At 39.4% G+C, this 21,259-nt stretch overlaps 1 protein-coding gene across 2 annotated transcripts in view; it reads right to left on the bottom strand.

The window, feature by feature from the left end:
• The window catches only part of arfgef1 (ARF guanine nucleotide exchange factor 1), a 210,894-nt gene that overhangs the window by 80,279 nt on the left and 109,356 nt on the right, over window positions 1–21,259 (bottom strand). For both annotated transcript variants that reach the window (XM_043689241.2, XM_043689239.2), the window contains 6 exons: window positions 19,795–20,029; window positions 19,385–19,484; window positions 19,145–19,284; window positions 13,955–14,063; window positions 5,447–5,648; window positions 2,056–2,167 (listed from right to left, as the gene is read on the bottom strand). In XM_043689241.2, the coding sequence (XP_043545176.2) occupies window positions 2,056–2,167; window positions 5,447–5,648; window positions 13,955–14,063; window positions 19,145–19,284; window positions 19,385–19,484; window positions 19,795–20,029 (898 nt within the window). The remainder of the gene's footprint in view (window positions 1–2,055; window positions 2,168–5,446; window positions 5,649–13,954; window positions 14,064–19,144; window positions 19,285–19,384; window positions 19,485–19,794; window positions 20,030–21,259) is intronic.

Genomic DNA, 21,259 nt, shown 5'->3' on the forward strand with positions numbered 1-21,259 from the left:
ACCACGACTTCTGGCTGCACACCCTCCCCCTTAAGGATTCTGAAGACACGGTCCGAGACGTCTCGGACCCTGGCACCCAGGAGGCAACAAACCAACCAAGAGTCTCGCCCATGTCCACAGAACCGCTGTCTGTCCCTCTAACTATAAAGTCTCCTATAACTAGCGCTCTCCTCCTCTCCCCCTTTCCCTTCTGAGCCTCAGAGCCGGATCTTGTGCCAGAGACCCGGTCACTGCAGCTTACCCCTGCTAGGCCGTCCCCCGCAACAGTATCCAAAGCGGTATACTTATTGTTGAGGGGAACGACCACAGGGGATCCCTGCACTGCCTGCTTCCTCCCCTTCCCACCTCTAACTGTTACCCAGCTACCTCTGTTCTCTGGCGTAACTATGTCCCTGTAGCTTCTATCTATCACCCTCTCAGCCTCTCGAATAATTCTCAGTTCATCCAACTCCAGCTCCAGTTCCCTAACGCGGTCTGTGAGGAGCTGGAGCTGGCTGCACTTCCTGCAGATGAAGTCGGCAGGAGCATTGGTGGTCACCCCTACCTCAAACATCCTGCAGGAGGAACATTCCACTGCTTGCGCTGCCATATTTCTACACTTAGTCTCCAAAACAAGAACACTAAGTACCTTACCTGTTCAGCCGACTGAGTCCTTTTTTTTTTAGGTTAGAGGAGGAGGGAGGGTGGGAGATACTACACATGTAGTGTCTCGGGTTCCTTCTCCACTCAAATAACAATCACTTACCTTCCCGACCAGCTCTGCGCTCTGACTTCACTTGTGCCCAGCTCCTGCTGCTCTCTGCTGCAAAAACTCATGTTGCATGTTGCAGCTGGACAAAACTCCACACTTGGAGTATTGCGTACAGTTCAGGTTGCAACATTATAGGAAGGATGTGGAAGCTTTGGAAAGGGTGCAGAGGAGTTTTACCAGGATGTTGCCTGGAATGGAGGGAAGGTCTTATGAGGAAAGGCTGAGGGACTTGAGGCTATTTTCATTAGAGAGAAGGAGGTTGAGAAGTGACTTAATTGAGACATATAAGATAATCAGAGGGTTAAATTGGATGGACAGTGAGAGCCCTTTTCCTTGGATGGTGATGGCTAGCACGAGGGGATCTAGCTTTAAATTGAGTGGTGATAGATATAGGACAGATGTCAGAGGTAGTTTCTTTACTCAGAGGGTAGTAAGGGCGTGGAACGCCCTACCTGCAACAATAGTAGACTTGCCAACTTTACGCGCATTTAAATGGTCATTGGATAGACATATGGATGATAATGGAATGGTGTAGGTTAGATAGGCTTCAGACTGGTTACACAGGTTGGTGCAACATCGAGGGCCAAATTGCCTGTACTGCGCTGTAATGTTCTATGTTCTAAATGGAATACTGTGATGCAGGTTTGTTGCATATTGTTATTTGGGAATTTGGGTATGAAAGTGGAGAAAAAATAGATTTTAGCTCTCAGTTCTGTGGAAGTAATGATCAGAAAGTAATTTTGAACTGTGAAATACAGACAGCTTTTCCAAGAAAAGCTATGACTGAGATGACTCGCTCAGCAACACAGGAGGATAACTGCCGAATGTTTGCAAAGTTAAGATTTTATTAAATGTAAACTGATAGTTAAGGGCTACTAGTAAACATTTCATAAGGGGACTGGACAAATGTTTAAAGGCAATATAACTTGTCACGCTATGAAGGATGAATAAGACAAATCATATTTTTCCATTAAAGACGAAAACAAGCAATAAGGGTTGAAGGGTCTTTTTCTGCACTTGACCATTGCATCCTATTTTTGCAAATTCTTTTGATTCAAAAGAATGCTACACTTGGACTCAGGCCAATGACTATGTTAAAAAAGCAACTTTAATCTTGTAACTTTTAGTCCACTGCAGGAGCGGTGTCTAGCTTCAACTCATTGGAGAGATATAGTACGCCTTTGGAAAACTGCTCAATGTAAAAGTACAATTTGTTTTAAAAAGTGCAATAAATGGGAACATTGTGAAGACACCCAATAGTTTTATCGACTTTCCTTATGAAAACTGAACGTTTAACTGCTTACTGTGTCTAATCGTTCTTCTTGATGTAGAAATTGAGCAATATCATCAGGTGTAGTCCCAAGCATTCCTTGTTCCTGCAGATACTGTAGCCCTCTTTTTGGTTTCTTGTTAAATCTGTATTTTAAAGAAAAGGTTGTTTCAATTTCTTAGGACTCAGGCGACTGACTGCTTAATTGATAAATATTATTTCATGTTTATTATTTAATCAAATAACTACAGCTAAGTATGAGGCAATAGGAAAAAAAAAGCATCAATCTCTTGCGCAGGCAGTGGTAAAAGCTTTCCATGTGTGTGTCTGAACTGACACTTAGATAGCTTCAATCCACTCAATGCAAGCCTAATATATTCTGACAATTTCTCCATCTGCAGAATACACACTGAAGTGCTAGACAGCCTAGGTGGTCACAATTACACACCAAGCAGGCCTTCAGAGTGGCGTGTCAGCTATTAAATTATATAAGTTTGTATTTAGACCTCTGAATCTTGAGTGGTTAAAAATAAATCAGTTACATAGCTTTACACTTTAACACATTAACTTCAAACATGATTAAAAGGTTGGTTAAGCAAGTGACAATTAGTAAAGGTTTGTGAAGTAAAAAATGATAAAGCTATTGGCTAAAATGTATAATATTTAATGCAAGGGAAGGTGGAAGTTAGATATGAAAATTAGATCAGTTTCTACAGTCACTACAGTCATCGCTTGCTTGAAGATTCTTCTAAAAAGAAGGGGTTAAGAAAGTCAAATGATTTCTGCAGATTGAATATTTGGAGGGTGCCCCCACAGGTGAAATGAGTAGAATAGATCTGAGAATATGTGAAGACCTCTTTCTTCTGCTTTGAATCCAATATTTAACTCTTAGAAGTCTGGTTCAATACAATAATTCCTTTTTCATTTATAGGATGTGTGCACTGCTGGCTGGACCAGGGTTTATTACATAGCCCTAGTTACCCTGAAGCAGTGGCGGTGAGCTGCCTTAAACCACTCCAGTTCAGGCAGCATCCAAGAGGCAACGAAATCGACGTTTCGGGCAAAAGCCCTTCATTCCTGATGAAGGGCTTTTGCCCGAAACGTTGATTTCGCTGCTCCTTGGATGCTGCCTGAACTGCTGTGCTCTTCCAGCACCACTAATTCAGAATCTGGTTTCCAGCATCTGCAGTCATTGTTTTTATCTCTTAAACCACTCCAGTCCACTTAACGTAAGACGACCTACAATGCTGTTAGGAAAGCGGTTCCAGGATTTTGACCCAGTGACACCGAAAGAACAGCACTATATTTCTGAGTTTAGATGGTGAGTAGCTTGGAAGAGGACATGCCACATATCTTAGCTGTTGTCCTCGGTGGTAACAGTCATGGGTTTGGAAAGCACTGTCAAAGTCAAAATGGAGGGTACAATTCTCAAGGCGAGGCAGGAGTAGAGGAACTTGGGTGTATATTTGTATACATTGAAGGTGGCAGGATAGATACAGAGTGTACTAAATCAAACAGATGGTGTTCTTGGCTTGATTAATAGAGGTATAGAGCATGGGAGCAAGGAGGTGGTGTTGAACTTGTACAAGACACTTGTTAGACCTTAGCTGAAGTATTGCAGACAGTTGTTGGTGCCATATCATAGACAATTTGCAAATGGGGAGAATGCAGAAGCAATTTGCAAGAATGGATCCAAGTACAGAAAATCCAGTTATGAAAAAGGACTGAAAAGGTTGGGACTGCTCTCCTTGCAGAGAAGAATGTTCGGAGGAGATCTGATTGAGGTTTTCAAAATCATGAACTAGCTGGACAGAATATAGGTAGGATGAAGCTGTTTCCATTTATAAAAGAAACAAGAATGAGGGGGCATAGATTTAATGTGATGTGCATATGAAGCAAGGATGATGTGAGAACGTTTTCACACAGCAAGTTGTTGGGGTATTGAAATGCACTGCCTGGAAAAGTGGAGAAAGCAAATTTAATTGAGGCATTCAAGAGGGCACTGGATTTTTTTTGGATAGTAATGGTGTGCAGGGATATAGTGAAAAGGTTGGGGATGGGAGCTAGATCTTCGAGCTGATCCAGCATGATGGTTCAAATGGACTGTAATAATTCTATGATTCAGTGAATTGTAATCTCTTCAATACATTTGCATAAAATGACTTCTCACAGCCAGATTTTACAGCAGTTCAAAAATTAAAAATAACTGCTATCCCGAAGTGGCAAATTACGCTTTCATATTAGGTCCTCACGTAAGCCAGGTCTACAGTACAGATGCCATAGCATGGTTGTTAAGTTGAGGTAATTAACTCCTTAACTGTCTGAACCTGTAGTTTGATGGCTCTTATTCTGTAAGGGTTTTAGTAGGAAAGAGAAGACTACTCAGGGAAGCCATTGTCAATTAATTTCTCTCCATTCTCAGAAATTTCTTCCTTCAATTTCAAAAGGACTCTTGCAGTTTCTCCTTGCCACAGTTGTCTTAAGAGCAGCTGAAGTCACTCGGGTAGGTATGAGATTTCTGGGATCTATTTTACAAGACACCTTGCGCCCATTTTAAGACTGCTTAGCTTACTTCACAAATTAAATAACACTACAAATACATTTTTGTGACACTAGAATACCAAGATGATAATTAAGACACTAATAGGTGTGGAAATTGTGCCAACTTCAATAGTTGGCTTGAAAATCATCATTGCATATGATCTGCAGTCATATTTGGGCACAATTGGTCTTTAATGACAATGGTCTGAAGAATATTTGAGCCTGTATCTAACACCATTGGGCCCATAAGAAGGGAGCACAGAAGCCATTTGTTCTTAGAGTACAGGGAGCCAGCCAACCAGCTTCATCCAATGCACAAGGGAATTTAAAAGTAATACAAGTATTCAAAACATTGCTTTTGCATTCATGGGATGAGGGTTTCACTAGCTAGGCCAGCAACTGTTGCCCATCGCAGAGGGCAGGTTAAGAGTCAAACACATCGCTGAGGTTCTGGAGTCACATGTCAACCAGACTAGGTAAGGATAGCAGTTTCCCTCCCTAAAAGGCATTAGTAAACCAGATGGGTTTTTTTTGGGCAATCAGCAATGGTTTCACGGTCATCATTAGACTCTTAATTCTGCACTTCTGTTGAATTCAAATTCCACCATCTGCCGTGGTGAGATTCGAACTCGGGATCCCAGAACATTAACTGGGTCTCTGGATTAACAGTCCAGCGATAATACCATGAGGAACATTTCCTTAAATCATATATGTCCCAGTAGCTGATGATGCAATTTATACTACCTAAATTATTCAACAGTGGAGCAAGTTTTCTAACTCCCTACAAAATAACTGGAATATTGTTTCAACTAAGTACATTTGTTTTAACTTCCAAGTCCACTAATAACACTTTAAATACTTGTTTTTTGAGGATTCTGACTTACAGTTCAATTCCTTGTTCTATGATTTCTTTCTGCTGCTTCAAAACCTCATATTGTTCTGGGTTGTCTGCGCCAGATGTCTGAGTGCTATAGCTGCCAATCCCTGAAGATGCTGTGGAATCCAAGGAATTTATGCTCCCATATCGGTTTATTGTGTCAGGGTACTTATTTTCATTGCTGTCTTGTTCTGAAGTCTTTTCTTGGCCTATATCCATACAAGAGACATTAGAAATCACTTAATTAAAAACAAGTACAAGATTAGGAGAGTTGACTTGATACAAAATGCAGTAGAGCCAATCTATTCTATAGGGTATGGGCTATTTGGGCTACTACTGTTGATCTGATTTATTTTTAAATAGAAAGGATCAGGAGTCAGGCACAGTAGAGAAGGGAACAACTAGGAGGCGGCGGCGGTTCACACAGGACTTGGGTGTTGTATTTAAATACATGCAGTTGCACGAAACAAGGTAAACGAGCTGGTAGAGCAGACAGAAAATGGCACATATACTATTGTGGGCACCACAGAAATGTAGCTGCAAGGCGATCAGGACTGGGAACTAAATAGCCAAAGATACATATCTTATCAAAAGGTCAGGCAGATGGGCAAAGGGGCCAGGTATCCCTTGATAGTAATAAATGAAATCAAATCGACAGCAAGAAGTGATATAGGGTCCAAAGGCGTAGAATCTGTATGTGTCAACTTGAGGAACGATAAAGAAAAAAAAGGACTCCGATGGGAATTACATACAGGCCAGGCAGCATCTGAGGAGCAGGAGAATCGACGTTTCGGGCTTAAGCCTTTCTTCAGGAAGAAGCTCCAAGGATGCCTACCTTGAAGAAGCTCCAAAGATGCCTACCTTGAAGAAGCTTCTCCTGCTTCTCGGGTGCTGCCTGGCCTGCTGCGTTTTTCCAGCACCATACTTTTCAACTCTGGTCTCCAGCATCTGCAGTCCTCACTTTCTCCTATTACATACAGGCCCACTAGCAGTGGTCAGGATATGGGGCAGAAAATAAATCAAGAGACAGAAAAACCATGTAAGAAAGGCACTATTTCAATAATCTTGGGGGAATTCCATATGCAGGTGGACTGGGAAAATCAGGTTGGTAGAAAATCCCAATAAAATAAATTTGTGGAATGTCTACGAGATGGCTTTTTGGAATAGCTTGTGGCAGAGCCCTCAAGGGAACAGCAATTCTGAATCTGGTGATTTGTCATTAGGTAGACTTGATTCAGTAGCTGAAGATGAAGGAATCTTTGGGGACAGTGATCACAACACTATAAAATCCACCCTGCAGTTTAAAAGGGAGAAGCTGGAATTGGATCCAACAGTTGAGTAGAAGTAACTATGAAGACATAAGGGAGGAGCTGACCAGAATTGATTGGAAGGGGAGCTCAGCACAGAAGATGTTTCAAGTGATAATTTGGGAGTACAGCAGATACTCATCCCAAGGAAGCAGCAGCATACTAAGGGAGGACAAAACTGACAAGGGAAGTCAGCAACAGCATAAAAGCAAAAGAAAATGCAATGTGATGAAGACCATTGGGAAGCCAGAAAGTTGGAAAATCTTTAAAAACCAGCAGAGGCCAACAGGGAAATAACAGAGAAGACAAGATGATTAAATGAGGATAAGCGAGCTAGTAACCTAAAGGAAGATTTCAAGAGTTTTTTAAAAATGATATAAAAAGCAAGAGGGGCAAAAGTGTACCTTAGACTACTGGAAAATAAGGCTGGAGAAGCAGTGATGAGGAACAAAGAAATGGCAGAGGAATTGAACAGGTACTTTGCATCAGTCTTCACAATGGAAGACACCAGTAGCATATCAGAACTTGAACAGAATCAGGGGCAAGAGGTGAATATTATGACCAACACTAATGAGAAGGCGCTGGGGAAGCTGAAAGGCCTGAAAGTGAATGAATCATTTGGACCAGATGGACCACACCTCAGGGTTCTGAATGAGATAGCTAAGGAGATTTTAGAGTCATTAGTGGTGATCATTTGGAAATCAATGGAGCTAGAGAGGGTCTCAGAGGATAGGAAAATGGATAATATAACAAGCCTCCTTAAGAAAGAGGAAGGTACAAATAGGAAATTATAAATTATAAATATAAGTCGTTCTTAAGATTTTCGAGGCCATTATTAAGGATGAGATTGTAGAGTACTTGGAAGTGCACGGTAAAAATAGGGCTAAATCTGCACGGCTTGATCAAGGGGAGGTCATGCCAGACAAATCAGTTAGAATTCTTTGAGGTAGTAACAATCAAGTTAGACAAAGGAGATCCACTAGATGTGATTTACTTGGATTTCCAGAAGGCCTGATTAAGGCTGCTAAATAAGAGCTCATGTGGTAGGGACAAGGCATTGGCATGGATTGTGGATTGGCTGACTGACAGAATGCAGAGAGTGGGAATAAAGGGTCTTTTTCAGGGTGGCAGCAGTGACTCGTGGAGTTCCACAAGGGTCAGTGTTAGGACCACAACTATTCATACCATATATTAACGATCTGGACGAAGAAACTGAGAGCATTGTTGCTAAGTTTGCAACTGACACAAAGCTCGGTAAAAGCGCACTTGGGTGTTGAGAAAGTGGAGGGGTCACAGAGGAACTGGACAGGCTAGAGAGTGAGCAAAGTAGCAGCAGATAGAATACATATGATGTTATGACTTTGGTAGGAAGAATAGAGGCATAGACTATTTTCTAAATAGGGAAATGCTTTGAAAATCTCAAGCACAAAGGGACTTGAGAGTCTGAGTTCAGGATTCGCTCAAGGTTAATATAAAGTTCAGCTGGCAGTTAGGAAGGCAAATACAATGTTAGCATTGTACACCACAGCAGGGAAGTATTGCTGAGGTTGTACAAGGCCCTGGTCAGACTGCATTTTGAATATTGTGAGCAGTTTTAGGCCTTGTATCCGAGGAAGGATATGTTGGCATTGGAGGAGGTCCAGATGAGGTTCACAAGAATAATCCTGGGGATGAAGAACTTGTCATGAGGAGCTGTTGAGGACTCAATCAGTATTCAATGAATTTTAGAAGAATGCGGGGGTAGGGAGGATCTCATTAAAACTTATTAAATACTGACAGACCTGAACAGAGTGGACATGAACATGATGTATGCACTTTTAGGAGAGACAAGGACCCAAGAGCACAACCTCAAATGAAGGGATGACCTTTTAGAACTGAGATGAGGAAGAATTTGTTTCAGTCACAGGATCTAGAGGTTCAGGTACTTAATTCTTTGAAATTTGTGGTACAGGTAGAGAGGGTGGTTAGGAGATAGTGAGGACTGCAGATGCTGGAGAAGTCAGAGCTGATAAAATGTGGCAGTGGAAAAGGCAGCATCTGAGGAACAAGAGAGTCGATGTTTCAGGCATAACCCTGTTTTGGGCATAACCTTTCATTAGAGTTATGCCTGAAACATCAACTCTCTTGCTCCTCAGATAGGATGGTTAAGAAGGCATTTAGCACACTTGCTTTCATTGAAACAGACCTTTTATTATAGGAGTTGGGATGTCATATTGAAGTTGTACAGGATGTTGGTGAGGACTCTTCTGGAGTATTGTGTGTGGTTCTGGTCGCCTTGCTACAGGAAGGATATTATTAATATGAGAGGATTCAGAAAAGACTTACCAAGATGTTTTCGGGAGTGAAGGGTATGAGTTATAAAAACAGGTTAGCTAGGCTTGGACTTTTCTCACTGGAGCGCAGGAGGTTGAGGGGTGATCTTATAGAGCTTTATAAAATTATAAGTGGCACGGATAAGGTATATAGCAAGGACTTTTTCCCTTGGGTGGGAGTTCAAAACCAGAAAGCATATTTTTAAGGTGAGAGGAGGAAGTTATGAAAAGGAAATGAGGGGCAACTTTTTTTTAAGCTGAAAATGGTCTGTATGTGGAATGAACTGCTGAAGGAAATGGTGGATGCAGTTACAACATTTAAACGACATATGGATAAGTAGATGAATAGGAAAGTTTTGGAGGGATTTGGGCCAAACACATGTAAGTGGGATAGAGCATAGAACATTACAGCGCAGTACAGGCTCTTCGGATGAATTTAGTTTGGGAACATGGTCGGTATGGACTATTTGGACCGAAGGTTCTGCTTCCCTGCTGATTGACTATGATTGTTAATGTGAAATACTCTTGTTTTCGTTTGGAGCACTGTAAGAGATATACGCTCTATGCGTGATTTCAATTCTAATCTATCATCTGATTCTGGAAGGAAAAATGAAATATTATCATTCCTTTTTCTCTGAGATGTATCGTCAATTCAGAGACTTGCTGGATAAAAAGTCAAGTAGGAAGCATTCAATATTTCAACATGCTTCAGTCAAAAATGAATTGAGAAGTTCTGAAGAAAATATTACTGTGCAATCACCCATGGGGTTTCTTACAAAAATAAAAACAGAATACTGCAGGTACTGAAAATCTGAAATGAAAACAGCAAATGCTGGAGAAACTCAGCAGGTCTGGCAGCATCTGAGAAGACAGAAAGAGTCAACATTTTGAGTTTGATTTAACTCTTGTTCAGAGGTTTTTTTTTAAAATAATATGCCACCAAACAAAAACATGACATGCTGAGGTACCTCAAGAATATTTAAGTTCAGTCAATCTTCCAAACTTAAAGAACATAGATGTTAAAAACATTGCAGATGGTGTGAATAATCAGTTTTAACTTGCAGTTACCAGGTTAACATGTTGTGGAAATTCTGAATAATCTGCCACTACACTATACAAGTTTGCCTCTTCAGAAAGGTTCTTCAAGAGAAAAATACAAACTCAAAATAATTGATTACACTTATAACAAGTTATTAGTAGGTATGAAAGTACACAAAAAAAACCAAACACCGTGGTAAAATTCACACCAAATTCTTAAATTGGAACAGATTACATTTTACTCATCAACCTTCTGTTTTTATTTGAGCAAGGTGAATTAAAAAAAGGCTTGCATTGAAATGCTGAAGAAACTTGGGAAGAGTAGAGAATTCAGAAAACACACAATCTGTAAATAAGCTCTTTCATTTTAGAAATTACAGCTTCCCAACAGAACTTGTACATCAGATATTTATCATTAACAAGTTAAGGTAGTTTTGTTCTGAGAATTTATTGTCAGCATAAACCTTTCTGAAACCAACAGGAGCTATTTCATATTGGACCTTCTCAGCTAGGTACCATTAGTGAAAGGCCAGCTTCTACTCACTGCACAGTTGTGATCCTTTAACACTTCAGAAAAAAGGGCTGATGATGAGTCATTGGACTCGAAACATTAACTCTGCTTTCTCTCCCCAGATGCTGCCAGATCTGCTGAGCTTGGTCAGCAATTTCTGTTTTCGTTTCTGATCTCCAGCATCCAAAGTTCTTTGTTTTATTTTAAAGGATAAACTTCCTGTTTTCAAGCTTCAGTTTTAATTTGGGGCACTATGCAGGGTATTGGTGAAAATGGCAAGCAGCAGGGAGGTTGATCAACTGGTCAGATTAAAAGGACTTCGCAAAAAGTGAAGGGAGCAAAAACCAAAAAACATAACTTACATTTAAGTAATTGAGCAGAAAATGAAAGCGAAAACTGGGCCACAGAAATGGGATGAAGGGAGAAAATTAATGGAAGTGTACAAGCTTTAAGCAAGAACATAAAATCTCCAATAATTAATTTCCTTCTGAAGGAATGAGTCTCCATATTTCAAACTAATACTTCAGGACCAGAGAGGTTGCTCAGCATTAATTAGGACGTACCTTGCATTTTGAAAAAAAGTTACTGATTGAACAGGCTAAAGTTTTCAACTTTCCTCAGTGCAATAAAAAGTAGACAATTATCAGCTCATAGCATGCTTGAAATCCCTTTGATGAATCCACTGGCAAAGACAGCAACATGGCAGCCTGTGATAGAGCATGGTTTCAATGACAGCAAGTTCCAGGTTTCCACCTTTAACTGTGCATGTGCAGAGGCCAGAAACTGCCATCTGGTTTACCCAATAATAACAGCATAATATTGAGTTTATCAACTCATGTTATTACTGCTGCAAATTCCAGACAAGTTGAAAAGAAAAATGCTATTCTTAAGATTTTCAATAATTTTTGCTCACTTGAATTCACAGAATAAATTAGCTTGGTTTAAATGAATAATTTAATTCCATTCAACAGCAAGGCAAAAGAAGCATATGAAAAAATAGTTCATTAAGAATTTCTAAAGAGTTATAATGAAAGATGAAAAATAATAACCACTATTTAAGATTTAACAGCTCTAAAATATCAAACAAGTGCTAGATACTGCCCCCTCATTCAGTATGGTCTGGATCAGGTTTTAATGACAGTAGATTTTGCTGACTCTACTAAATACAGATATCACTTTTCACTATACCTAGGTACATGTGACAATAGTAAATCAAATCAAAAAACAATTGGTCAAGGCTGCATTCTTAATAACATTTGGAAGCTGACTGCCTCCAATCTAGAAACCCAAATTTTACCCTAGAACTATTTATTTTTAAATAACATCAATTTCAATTAGCAATCCATTTAATGCAGCCAAATACTTTTTAAAAAGTGAAAAATCACAAATTATGCATTTTCTTTTGATTCATCCCAAAAAAGCCTGCAATTTAATCTTTATAAAACTGCAGCTCAGTAATTAAGAAACATCATGCACTGATATCTTGAGAAATACAAAAACGTTCTTTCTCCAAAGTCACAAAAATTCTTTTATATAGACCATAAGTGTAGTAATTTCACTTTCCCCAACAGATGAGTGTACAAAAGGATTTCCATGATTACATTGTCATCTGATTGATCACACCAACACATTCTACTAATATTGTTGACAATAACTATATATGACTGTCAAAATATTTTTTAAAAGAGAGGAAAGTAGAAGCATATGTGGAAAATGTTTGGTGTTATAACATTGAAGTCTTGTTCATCCTACACTCATCGATCTACATTGGGACCCAGTCCATAAATGCCTCCATTTTAGAATTCTTATCCAATATTCAGATCCCTCCATAGCCTCACACCTTTTACAATTGTCACTTCTTCCAACCCAACAACCTTAGCGAACTCTGCATTTAAACACCTGAATTTATATAGTGCCTTTAGCATTTATTTATTTCCCATTGAGAAAATGATGGTGAAAAGCAAGGACCCGTCACTACTTAACTAAGCAGCTCAGGATAGTAGTGAAGTGAAAGAAAAGGCATAAAAAACTGAGAAAATTAGCCTTAGGCTTGAAGATTACAATAATGTAAGAAATCAGTAAAGATAACTTTAAAAAATTAGAATGAGAATGAACAAGCAAACATACAAACAAATTATAAGAGCTTCCACGAGTACTAAAAGTAGTAGCTGAAATAAATGTTGGCCCCTTAGATGAAATTGGAGAATGGATAATGGCAAATAGGAATGAGAGGTTTGAATAAGCATTTTGTCTTCATGGAAGAAGACACTAAAAGCATCCTAATAATAATGGGTAAGCAAAGGCCGGAGGGAAGAACTTAATCTCGAGACAGAGAAATATGAGGAAACTAATGGGAGCAAAAGTCAACTAGTTCCCCACACCTAATGGTTTACGTCTCAGTAAGGTGTCATTGCAGAGGCAGAAAGTATGTTATCTATGATTTGTCATTGGGAAAAGCTAGAAACAGTGCAAGGAGTAACAAGTCAAGTCAGAATACAACAAAATGGATTCCAAGTTGAAGATGGTGCTTGGGTAGCTAATTAAAGGGGTAGAAGGATCTTAAAAGTGAACAGAAGGTTGAAGAGGTTAATGACAGAATTCCAGAGTGCAAGTGATAAATAATATTCATGCGACAAAGGTGCCAGGTAAGGACCATCTCCAACAAGAGAAAACCTAACTATATCACTAAATCTCTATTCTAAACCTTTTGGGACGGTGGGGGAGGTGAAGTTTGAACTGATCAGATATGTTACTGGATAGCCAAATGAATACTGTAGCTTCAGGAAGAGGTCAGAGGCTAGGAATCCTGCGAGTAACTCACCTACTGACTTCACAAGTCTGTGCACAATCTACAAGGAGTATGATGGAATACTTTCCGAATGCCTGGATGAGTGCAGCTCCAACATCCACAAAAAGTAACCCTTTGAATGAGACTCAATCAACCACCATAAACACGCACTACCTCAACTACTGACACAGTCAGCTGTGTACAACATATGCAAGATGAACTGCAACAACTCACTGAGGTTTTTATATATATGCCTTCTGCTTCCTTGTCTGTAGACATTTTTTGAAAGGCTGCAACATGTTAAATTCAAAAAAATGCATTTCAGATTTGATATAAAGGCAAAAGCATAATGGAAATGTCCAAAGCTTTTTCAGGATTTAACTTAAAAATTCACACAAATTTAGTGTATAAAATTCCAGTAACACAGTATCTAGCTTGTATATTTATAACATTTCTTGCAATAGGTTAGTCCAATATCTTCTATCAATTCATTTCAAATGGAAATAAAATATTAAAATACAAGTTATAAACCTATCAGAATAAAGTCAAAATATCTCACCAAGGCTAGTCTGAGAGTTTGGATTCACGTATAGATCCTTACTCCATTCCACCATACACTTCAAAATTGAGACCAAACACTCCAAGCCCTTCTTCCTAAGACTGAGCTCCTTAAAAGAAAAAAAAGATGTTTATCAAATTCTGACAATGAATTGTCATGAACTAACAGAGTTGATGAGGACATAGATTCTTCATTGTGCCATAACTCATTATGAACTCATTCCCAAATAGCAAATTCATAAATGGTTCACTTCCAACTACACTGTGGCAGCTTGGTTAACAGCTAACGCGAGATGAGATGGAACTGTCTCCAACTTAGGCAATGTATTTTGCCATGGCTATGATATCTGAGCAAACACACTGCACCCAAAATTAATTCTACTTTCCTTTTCAATTGCCTTTTGAAGTTGTGTGCAATTTCACAAACGCGTGACCTTGCATCTCACACCATTTAAACCACGTACTTTCATGTCGATTGCATGGGGAACTCTGCTGAAACCATCATTCATTTCTTTAAGTAATTTCAGGATTAGCTGCTCTGACATCGACACTGTCAGCCTCCAAGGTCCATCATGGATAAACTCAAAGTCACCCAAAATATCACCTTTGTTTCCTGTAATGCCCCAGGGTTAATCTCACCTGTGATAACCATTGTCGACGTATACACAAACTGGGTGCAGGATTAGCCCACTCAGCCTCTCAAGCCTGGTAGAGTCATACAGCACAAAAACAGTCTTTGATCCAACTTGTCCACACTGATCAGGTTTCTCAAACTGAACCTGTTCCATTTGCCTGTGTTTAATCCATATCCCTTTAAACCTTTTGTAATTATACCCATCTTTATCACTTTCTCTGGGAGTTTGCTCCATATCTCATCTGATTGCAGCCTCAACTCTACTTTCCTTTCTACTCTCTAAACCCTTGGGCTCTTTAGTCAATCAATTATCTATTGAACTTGGCCTCAAAACTTAAACTCATCTTCCACAGCTCTCAAGTGAAAACTCGTCCTGACTTCCAAATTCCTTCATTGTCTTATCACAACCCAGCTCTATAACGAGATTCATCCACATATGTTAGTGTATGCGTGTATCCGGAGTTTGGCAACTTTTGTGTCATTACCTCCATTGTCCCTGGGACTGCTTTCAGTTATACTGGCTTTAAACTCCCAGAACTATACCAAAATTAACCTCCCTTATAGATTCTCCCATAACTTTAAAAATTCCAGATCATGCCATTGATCAGGTCCCTTAAATGTTGATTTATTTGTATTTACCTCAGTAATGCATCTTTGGTTATGACATCTAAGGCACTTTTTTATATTTTATGTTGAATGCATTGGAAATCTCCTCATACAATTTCTAATTAGCTTTTGCCCATGAAAAAGAACTCCACAAATTATTTTACAGTCTACTGGCCAGATGGGTTGGATATCAGCGACTGGAAGTTAATCCTGACAAATTAGAGGTCATCCATTTCTGGAGGGCCAAAAGGCAAGGCAGGATTCCTAGGAAGCTAAAAATGTGTTGCTGGAAAAGTGCAGCAGGTCAGGCAGCATCCAAGGAGCAGGAGAATCGACGTTTCGGGTATGAGCCCTTCTTCAGGAAGCCCTTCTTTCTGCTGCGCTTTTCCAGCAACACATTTTCAGCTCTGATCTCCAGCATCTGCAGTCCTCACTTTCTCCTAGAGGATTCCTAGGAAGTAGAGAAGGACCTTGGTGTGCATGTTCACAGCTTCTTGAAAGCAGTAAGATAGGTAAATAAAGTGATTACAAAGGCATATGGGACACTTGTCTTCATTAGTCAAGATACTGAATGCAAGAACAGAGAGGTTATTGTGGAACTGTAAATAATGTGAGGTAGGCCAGGTTTTGTCAGGGAGAAAGTGAGGTCTGCAGATGCTGGAGATCAAAGTTGAAACTTTATTGCTGGAACAGCACAGCAGGTCAGGCAGCATCCAGGCAGCATCCAGGTTTTGTCACAATACTACACAAAGGATATGATTTCACTAGAGAAGGGGCAGAGGAGATTCACCAGGGCTGGAGTGATTCTGCTATGAAGAACGTTTGGATAGGGTTGGGTTATTTTCTTTACAGCAGAAGGGTTAGGGGGAATTAGATCGAGATGTGCAAAGTTATGAAGGTCATAGATTGAGGAAAAGTTTCCTCTTATCTACCCTATGTACAGAGGTCAATAACCAGGGAGCACAGGTTAAGTGAAGAGTGCGGGTAAGTGGAGTTGAAATGCCCATCAGCCATAATTAAATGGCAAAGAGGACTCGATGGGCCAAATGGCCTTACTTCCACTCCTATGTCTTATGGTCTTATGTTTAAAGCAATGAACTTGAGGGTTAGAGGGGAATCAAAGGGGAAAAAAAAACTTTTCACCCAGAAGGTAATGGGTACCTATAACTCACTACCTAAAAGTGTGTTAGAGGCAGGAATCCTCAAGACATTTAGATGTGTACTTGAAACATCATAGCATACAAGGATACAGGCCAAGTGCTAAAAAAATGGGATTAGAATAGAGGGGGTGCAATATGAACAGCAGGGACACAATGGGCTGAAGGGCCATTTTCCAAAACTGTAAAACTCTGACTCTATGGTTCTAATACTAAAATAGACATCAGTGTGCTCAGTTGACTGGACAGTTGATTTGCAATGCAGAGTGACGCCAACATGGGTTACCATGTAGGACTGTCCTTCTCAACTTCTCCTCTTGCCTGAGGCATGGTGATTTTCAAGTTAACCCACCACCAAGTATCTCTCTCCCTCAAGAGAGCACAGGTCTGTGGTCCTGTGGGACTATGGTGACTTTACATTAACCTTAATAAAACCATTTCATCAAATTGTTAACCTGAACTTTACAGAAACAAACATGGTAATTATTTGGGGAAAAATGTTACCATGCTATCCTCTTATTCCATCAGATTTTCTACAAGTTCTGATTGGTTCTTAAGCTCAATTCCTCAGTTGGGGAGCAGGATCTGCTTCCAATGAAGAGGCTTTCTACCGGCACTTCTGCACCTGCTGCACTGAGTACAGAACATGAAGATGATCACCAGGAGATTCAGGTGACCGATGTATCTTTATTCATGATAGCAGACTGCTGTTGTGTACACAGCTTCATATTTAAGATCTAACAAAATGAAAGAGAAAGCTTAAAAATTCAAAGCGATTCAGCATTGAGACTTGCAGCAAAAGTTCTACATCACATACAGACAGGGTGATTAAGAAGGCATTTGGCACACTTGCGTTCATTGTTCAGTCGTTTTGAGTATAGGAGTTGGGAAGTCATGTTGAGGTTGTGCAGGAAATTGGTGAGCCCTCTTCTAAAATAGGAAGGATATTATTAAGCTGAAGAGAACTCGGAAGAGATTTACCAGGATGTTGCTGGGTTATGAAGAAAGACTGGATAGGCTGGGGCATTTTTCCAGCGGAGAGTAGGAGGTTGAGATACAACCTTATAGAAGTTTATAAAATATTGAGGGGTCTAGATACAGTTAACGGTGGTTGTCTTTTCCCTAGGATGGGGGATTTCAAGGCAGGATAGTGAAGGTGACATTTGGTATGCTTGCCTTTTTTGGCCAGTGCATTGAGTATAGGAGTTGGGAGGGCATGTTGCAGCTGTACAAGATGTTGATTAAGCCATTTTAGAATATTGTGTGCAATTCTGGTCTCCCTCCCAACAAAAGGGTATTGTGAAACTTGAAAGGGTTCAGAAAAGATTTACAACGATGTTGCCAGGGTTGAAGAGTTTGAGCTATAGGGAGAGGCTGAAGAGACTGGGGCTGTTTCACCTGGAGCGTTGGAGGCTGAGGGGTGACCTTATAGAGGTTTATAAAATCATAAAAGCACAGATAGGGTGAATAGCCAAGGTCAATAGCCAAAACTAGAAAACATGGGTTTAAGGTGAGAAAGGGAAGATTTAATAGGGATCTAAGGGGTAGCTTTTTCACATAGAGGTTGGTGCGTGTATGGAATGAGTTGTCAGAGGTGGGGTGGAGGCTGGTATAATTACAACATTTAAAAGGCATCTGGATGGGTACAAGAATAGGAAAGGTTTAGAGGGATATGGGTCAAATGCTCGCAAATGAGACTGGATTAATTTAGAATATCTGGTCAGTGTGGACGTGTTGGACTGAAGGGTCTGTTTCTATGCTGTACAGCTCTATGACAAGGCGGCACATTTTTAAGGAGAAAATAGAAACATTTAAAAAAAAGATATGAGGGGCAATGTGTTTTTTTAAACACTGCTATGAAGTTGAAAAGAGTGTATGTTCACTTTTAGATAGAAAAGATTTTCTGAATTTTAAAGTGGTTTGTGTGTGGAATGAACTTACTGAGGAAGTGGTGGATGTCAGCACAATTACAACTTTAAAAGACATGTGGGTAAATACATGGGAGCATGGTGGCTCAGTGGTTAGCACTGCTGCCTCAGAGCACCAGGTTCAATTCCACCCTTGGGCCACTGTCTGTGTGGTGTTTGTACATTCTCCCCATGTCTGCATGCGTTTTCCTCGGGTGCTCCAGTTTCTTTCCAAAATCTAGACGTGCAGATCAGGTGAATTGGTCATGCTAAATTGCCCATAGTTCTAGGTGCATTAGTCAGGGGTAAATATTGGGGAATGGGTCTGGGTGGATTACTCTTCGAAGCTAATCTATTGAGTTACATGGATAGGAAAGGTTTGGAGGGATTGTGCCAGGAACAGGCAGGTGGGGCTAGTTTAGTCTGAGAACATGGTTGACACTAACTGGTTGGACCAAAAAGTGTGTTTCCATGCTGTATGACTCTACAACTCTCATATGTGAGCCCCAATCTCCCTAGAGTTAACCTAAAAATAGTCTTCAAGGATATTTTCGGCACAATGTCTGATGCATCCTTGGAAGAAACAAGAACTTGCTTTTAAAAATCCTGAAGGATGTAGCATCACATATCTAGCTAAAATAAATAGTCATGCCCTGTTTCTCCATGTGCCAAAGGAACTACCAGTTTTTGATTGCAAGAGTGACAGTCTTGTCAAATTCAGGTAGTTTGGAACTGCACTAACTGAGTTTCCACCACAATGAAGGTTACAGATCTGAAGTCAAGCCAAACATGTGAATTCTATTAAAGCTTATTTATATAAATGTTTCTATGTTTTACTGTCATTCACTCACTTTTACTTTCACATATATATAATTGTTTCACAGTACCTGCACAGGTGTCATTCCCAGCTCATGACCACCTCGACCTTGGGCTATCTTAGACAAGTCATTCACCAATCTTTCGAAGATGTTAGCAGCATTCAAGTCGCAATCGTAATTTACATAAATGTCGACCACACTTTGCGCATCTGCAAGTTTAATTAAGATTAATTTAAATAATTAAAATGTTGATATTAAATTTGTCAACATTAATGCCCTGGAAACGTAAGCAACCAAAAATAATCATACCTGCACAGATCCTGGTCAGAGTCTGAATTACCATCCATTTGTGATCAAAAGAACTTGTCGATGTTTCCAAAATATAAAGAAAGATTTCCTTGAAGAATACCTAATGTAACAAAAGAAAAACGTGAGCTTGTGATACCTTTGGTATAAAACCAAAAAGGGACAGAAAGGAAAACTGAAAAGAAAAGAAATTGCACCCCGAAAAGAGAACTTATTGTTCAACTACTGAAGACAAAACTTGGGGAACTACGAGTTGCTAATGTATTTTATATTTTTGAAAAGCTTGATATACAAGATATTTATACAATATCTTCACTTTTAATATTAATAAGCATAAGAATATTCTGAAGACAAATTGCTAGTCTACAATGAGTTAAATTCGCATCATAGAACTGCACAACTTCATACATTACCTCTATCTGCATCTTAAGATGAGTCTTGAAGTTTGATAAAAGAGTGAGAAAGATGGAAAGTGACAATTCAAACACTTCTGGCACTGAAGAGACACCATTTTTTGATAAAGCCACACAAAGGTACTGTTTTATTGCATTGATGAACATTTCATTAGTTCGAAAAATTGGTCCGGCATTTTGCAGAATTGATAGAAGAAGCTGTAGTGAAAGGATCTTGGAGCGTAATTCGTGAGACCTATATCATCAGTAAAAAAGTGAAATTGAGAACACTTCTTTTTGGAAGGCATGGGTCAAGAACTGTAAATGAAATTAAGCATGCATAAAAATGAGCAAATCTAATGTATCACAATTTTAAATGATCTGATGTTTGAAAAAGTAGCCGTTAATATCCTTCAACATGAAGCCAGAAAATAGTGTCCTTTGGAGATCTGGTCCAAAACAAACCTGTAAACATAGAGATTAGGCAACACAATGTAACACTTACTCCAAAAATAAGCTCTTTAAAATGCTTCCAAAATTCAAACTAAAATATAAACTGGTTACACTGATCACATTCATGATCGGACTGTTCAGGAGAGATAGGAGAAAGTGAGGACTGCAGATGCTGGAGATTAGAGTCAAGATTAGAGTGGTGCTGGAAAAGCACAGTAGGTCAGGCAGCATTTGCTTTTGCCCAATTTTCCTGCTCCTCGGATGCTGCCTGACCGGCAGTGCTTTTCCAGCACCACTCTGTTCAGGAGAGATGTTAAGAAACACTTTTATACACACAAAGGGTGATAGAAGTTTGGAACTCTATTTAACAAATGGCAATTGATGCTAGATCAGTTGTCAGTTTTAAATCTGAGTTAGATAAATTTTTAAGTTAAGGTGTTAAGGGAAGTTATGCCACAGATCAGCCATGATCTCATTGAATGGCAGTCTGGGCTTGAGCAGCTGAATAGCCTATTCCTGTTCTGACGTTCCTACATTCATTTTCTCTTCCTGTTACTTTCTTTGAGTGATTTTCACAATGTTAATGCTTTAATCATGTCTGCCACTGTAGTGCAAGTTTTGGTCATTGAAAGATTTTTTTCTGGTCAATTTCAGTTTATACAAAGAGAACAACTGCAGTTATAACACAGTAAGCCATTCGTTGCACTTTTGCAGGATTTTATTCAAGCAATCCAAAACTAATTCTACTGCATTCTCTCTGCACAGGTCTGCAATTAATTCAATATCAATTAAAATAGTCTCTATATCAACTAATTACTGCTTTTTCCATCTGGCAACAACTAAATGCATAGAAACATTAAGTTTTCTCAATCTCTGACAATAACATTTTAAACTCTCAGAATAAATGCTCCTAAATCATTGCATTAAAACCAACATCAAATTACAATTTAGATTTCTCTGCTCAAGTGGAAAAATGATTATTACCCTTGAAGTTTCTCACATCTTTGTGATGCCCAAATGGTTTACAATAAGT

The sequence above is a fragment of the Chiloscyllium plagiosum genome, unplaced genomic scaffold, assembly GCF_037043375.1.
Source record: "Chiloscyllium plagiosum isolate Xiang-an unplaced genomic scaffold, Cpla_swu_hap1 HiC_scaffold_4, whole genome shotgun sequence".
Taxonomy (NCBI): Eukaryota; Metazoa; Chordata; class Chondrichthyes; order Orectolobiformes; family Hemiscylliidae; genus Chiloscyllium; species Chiloscyllium plagiosum.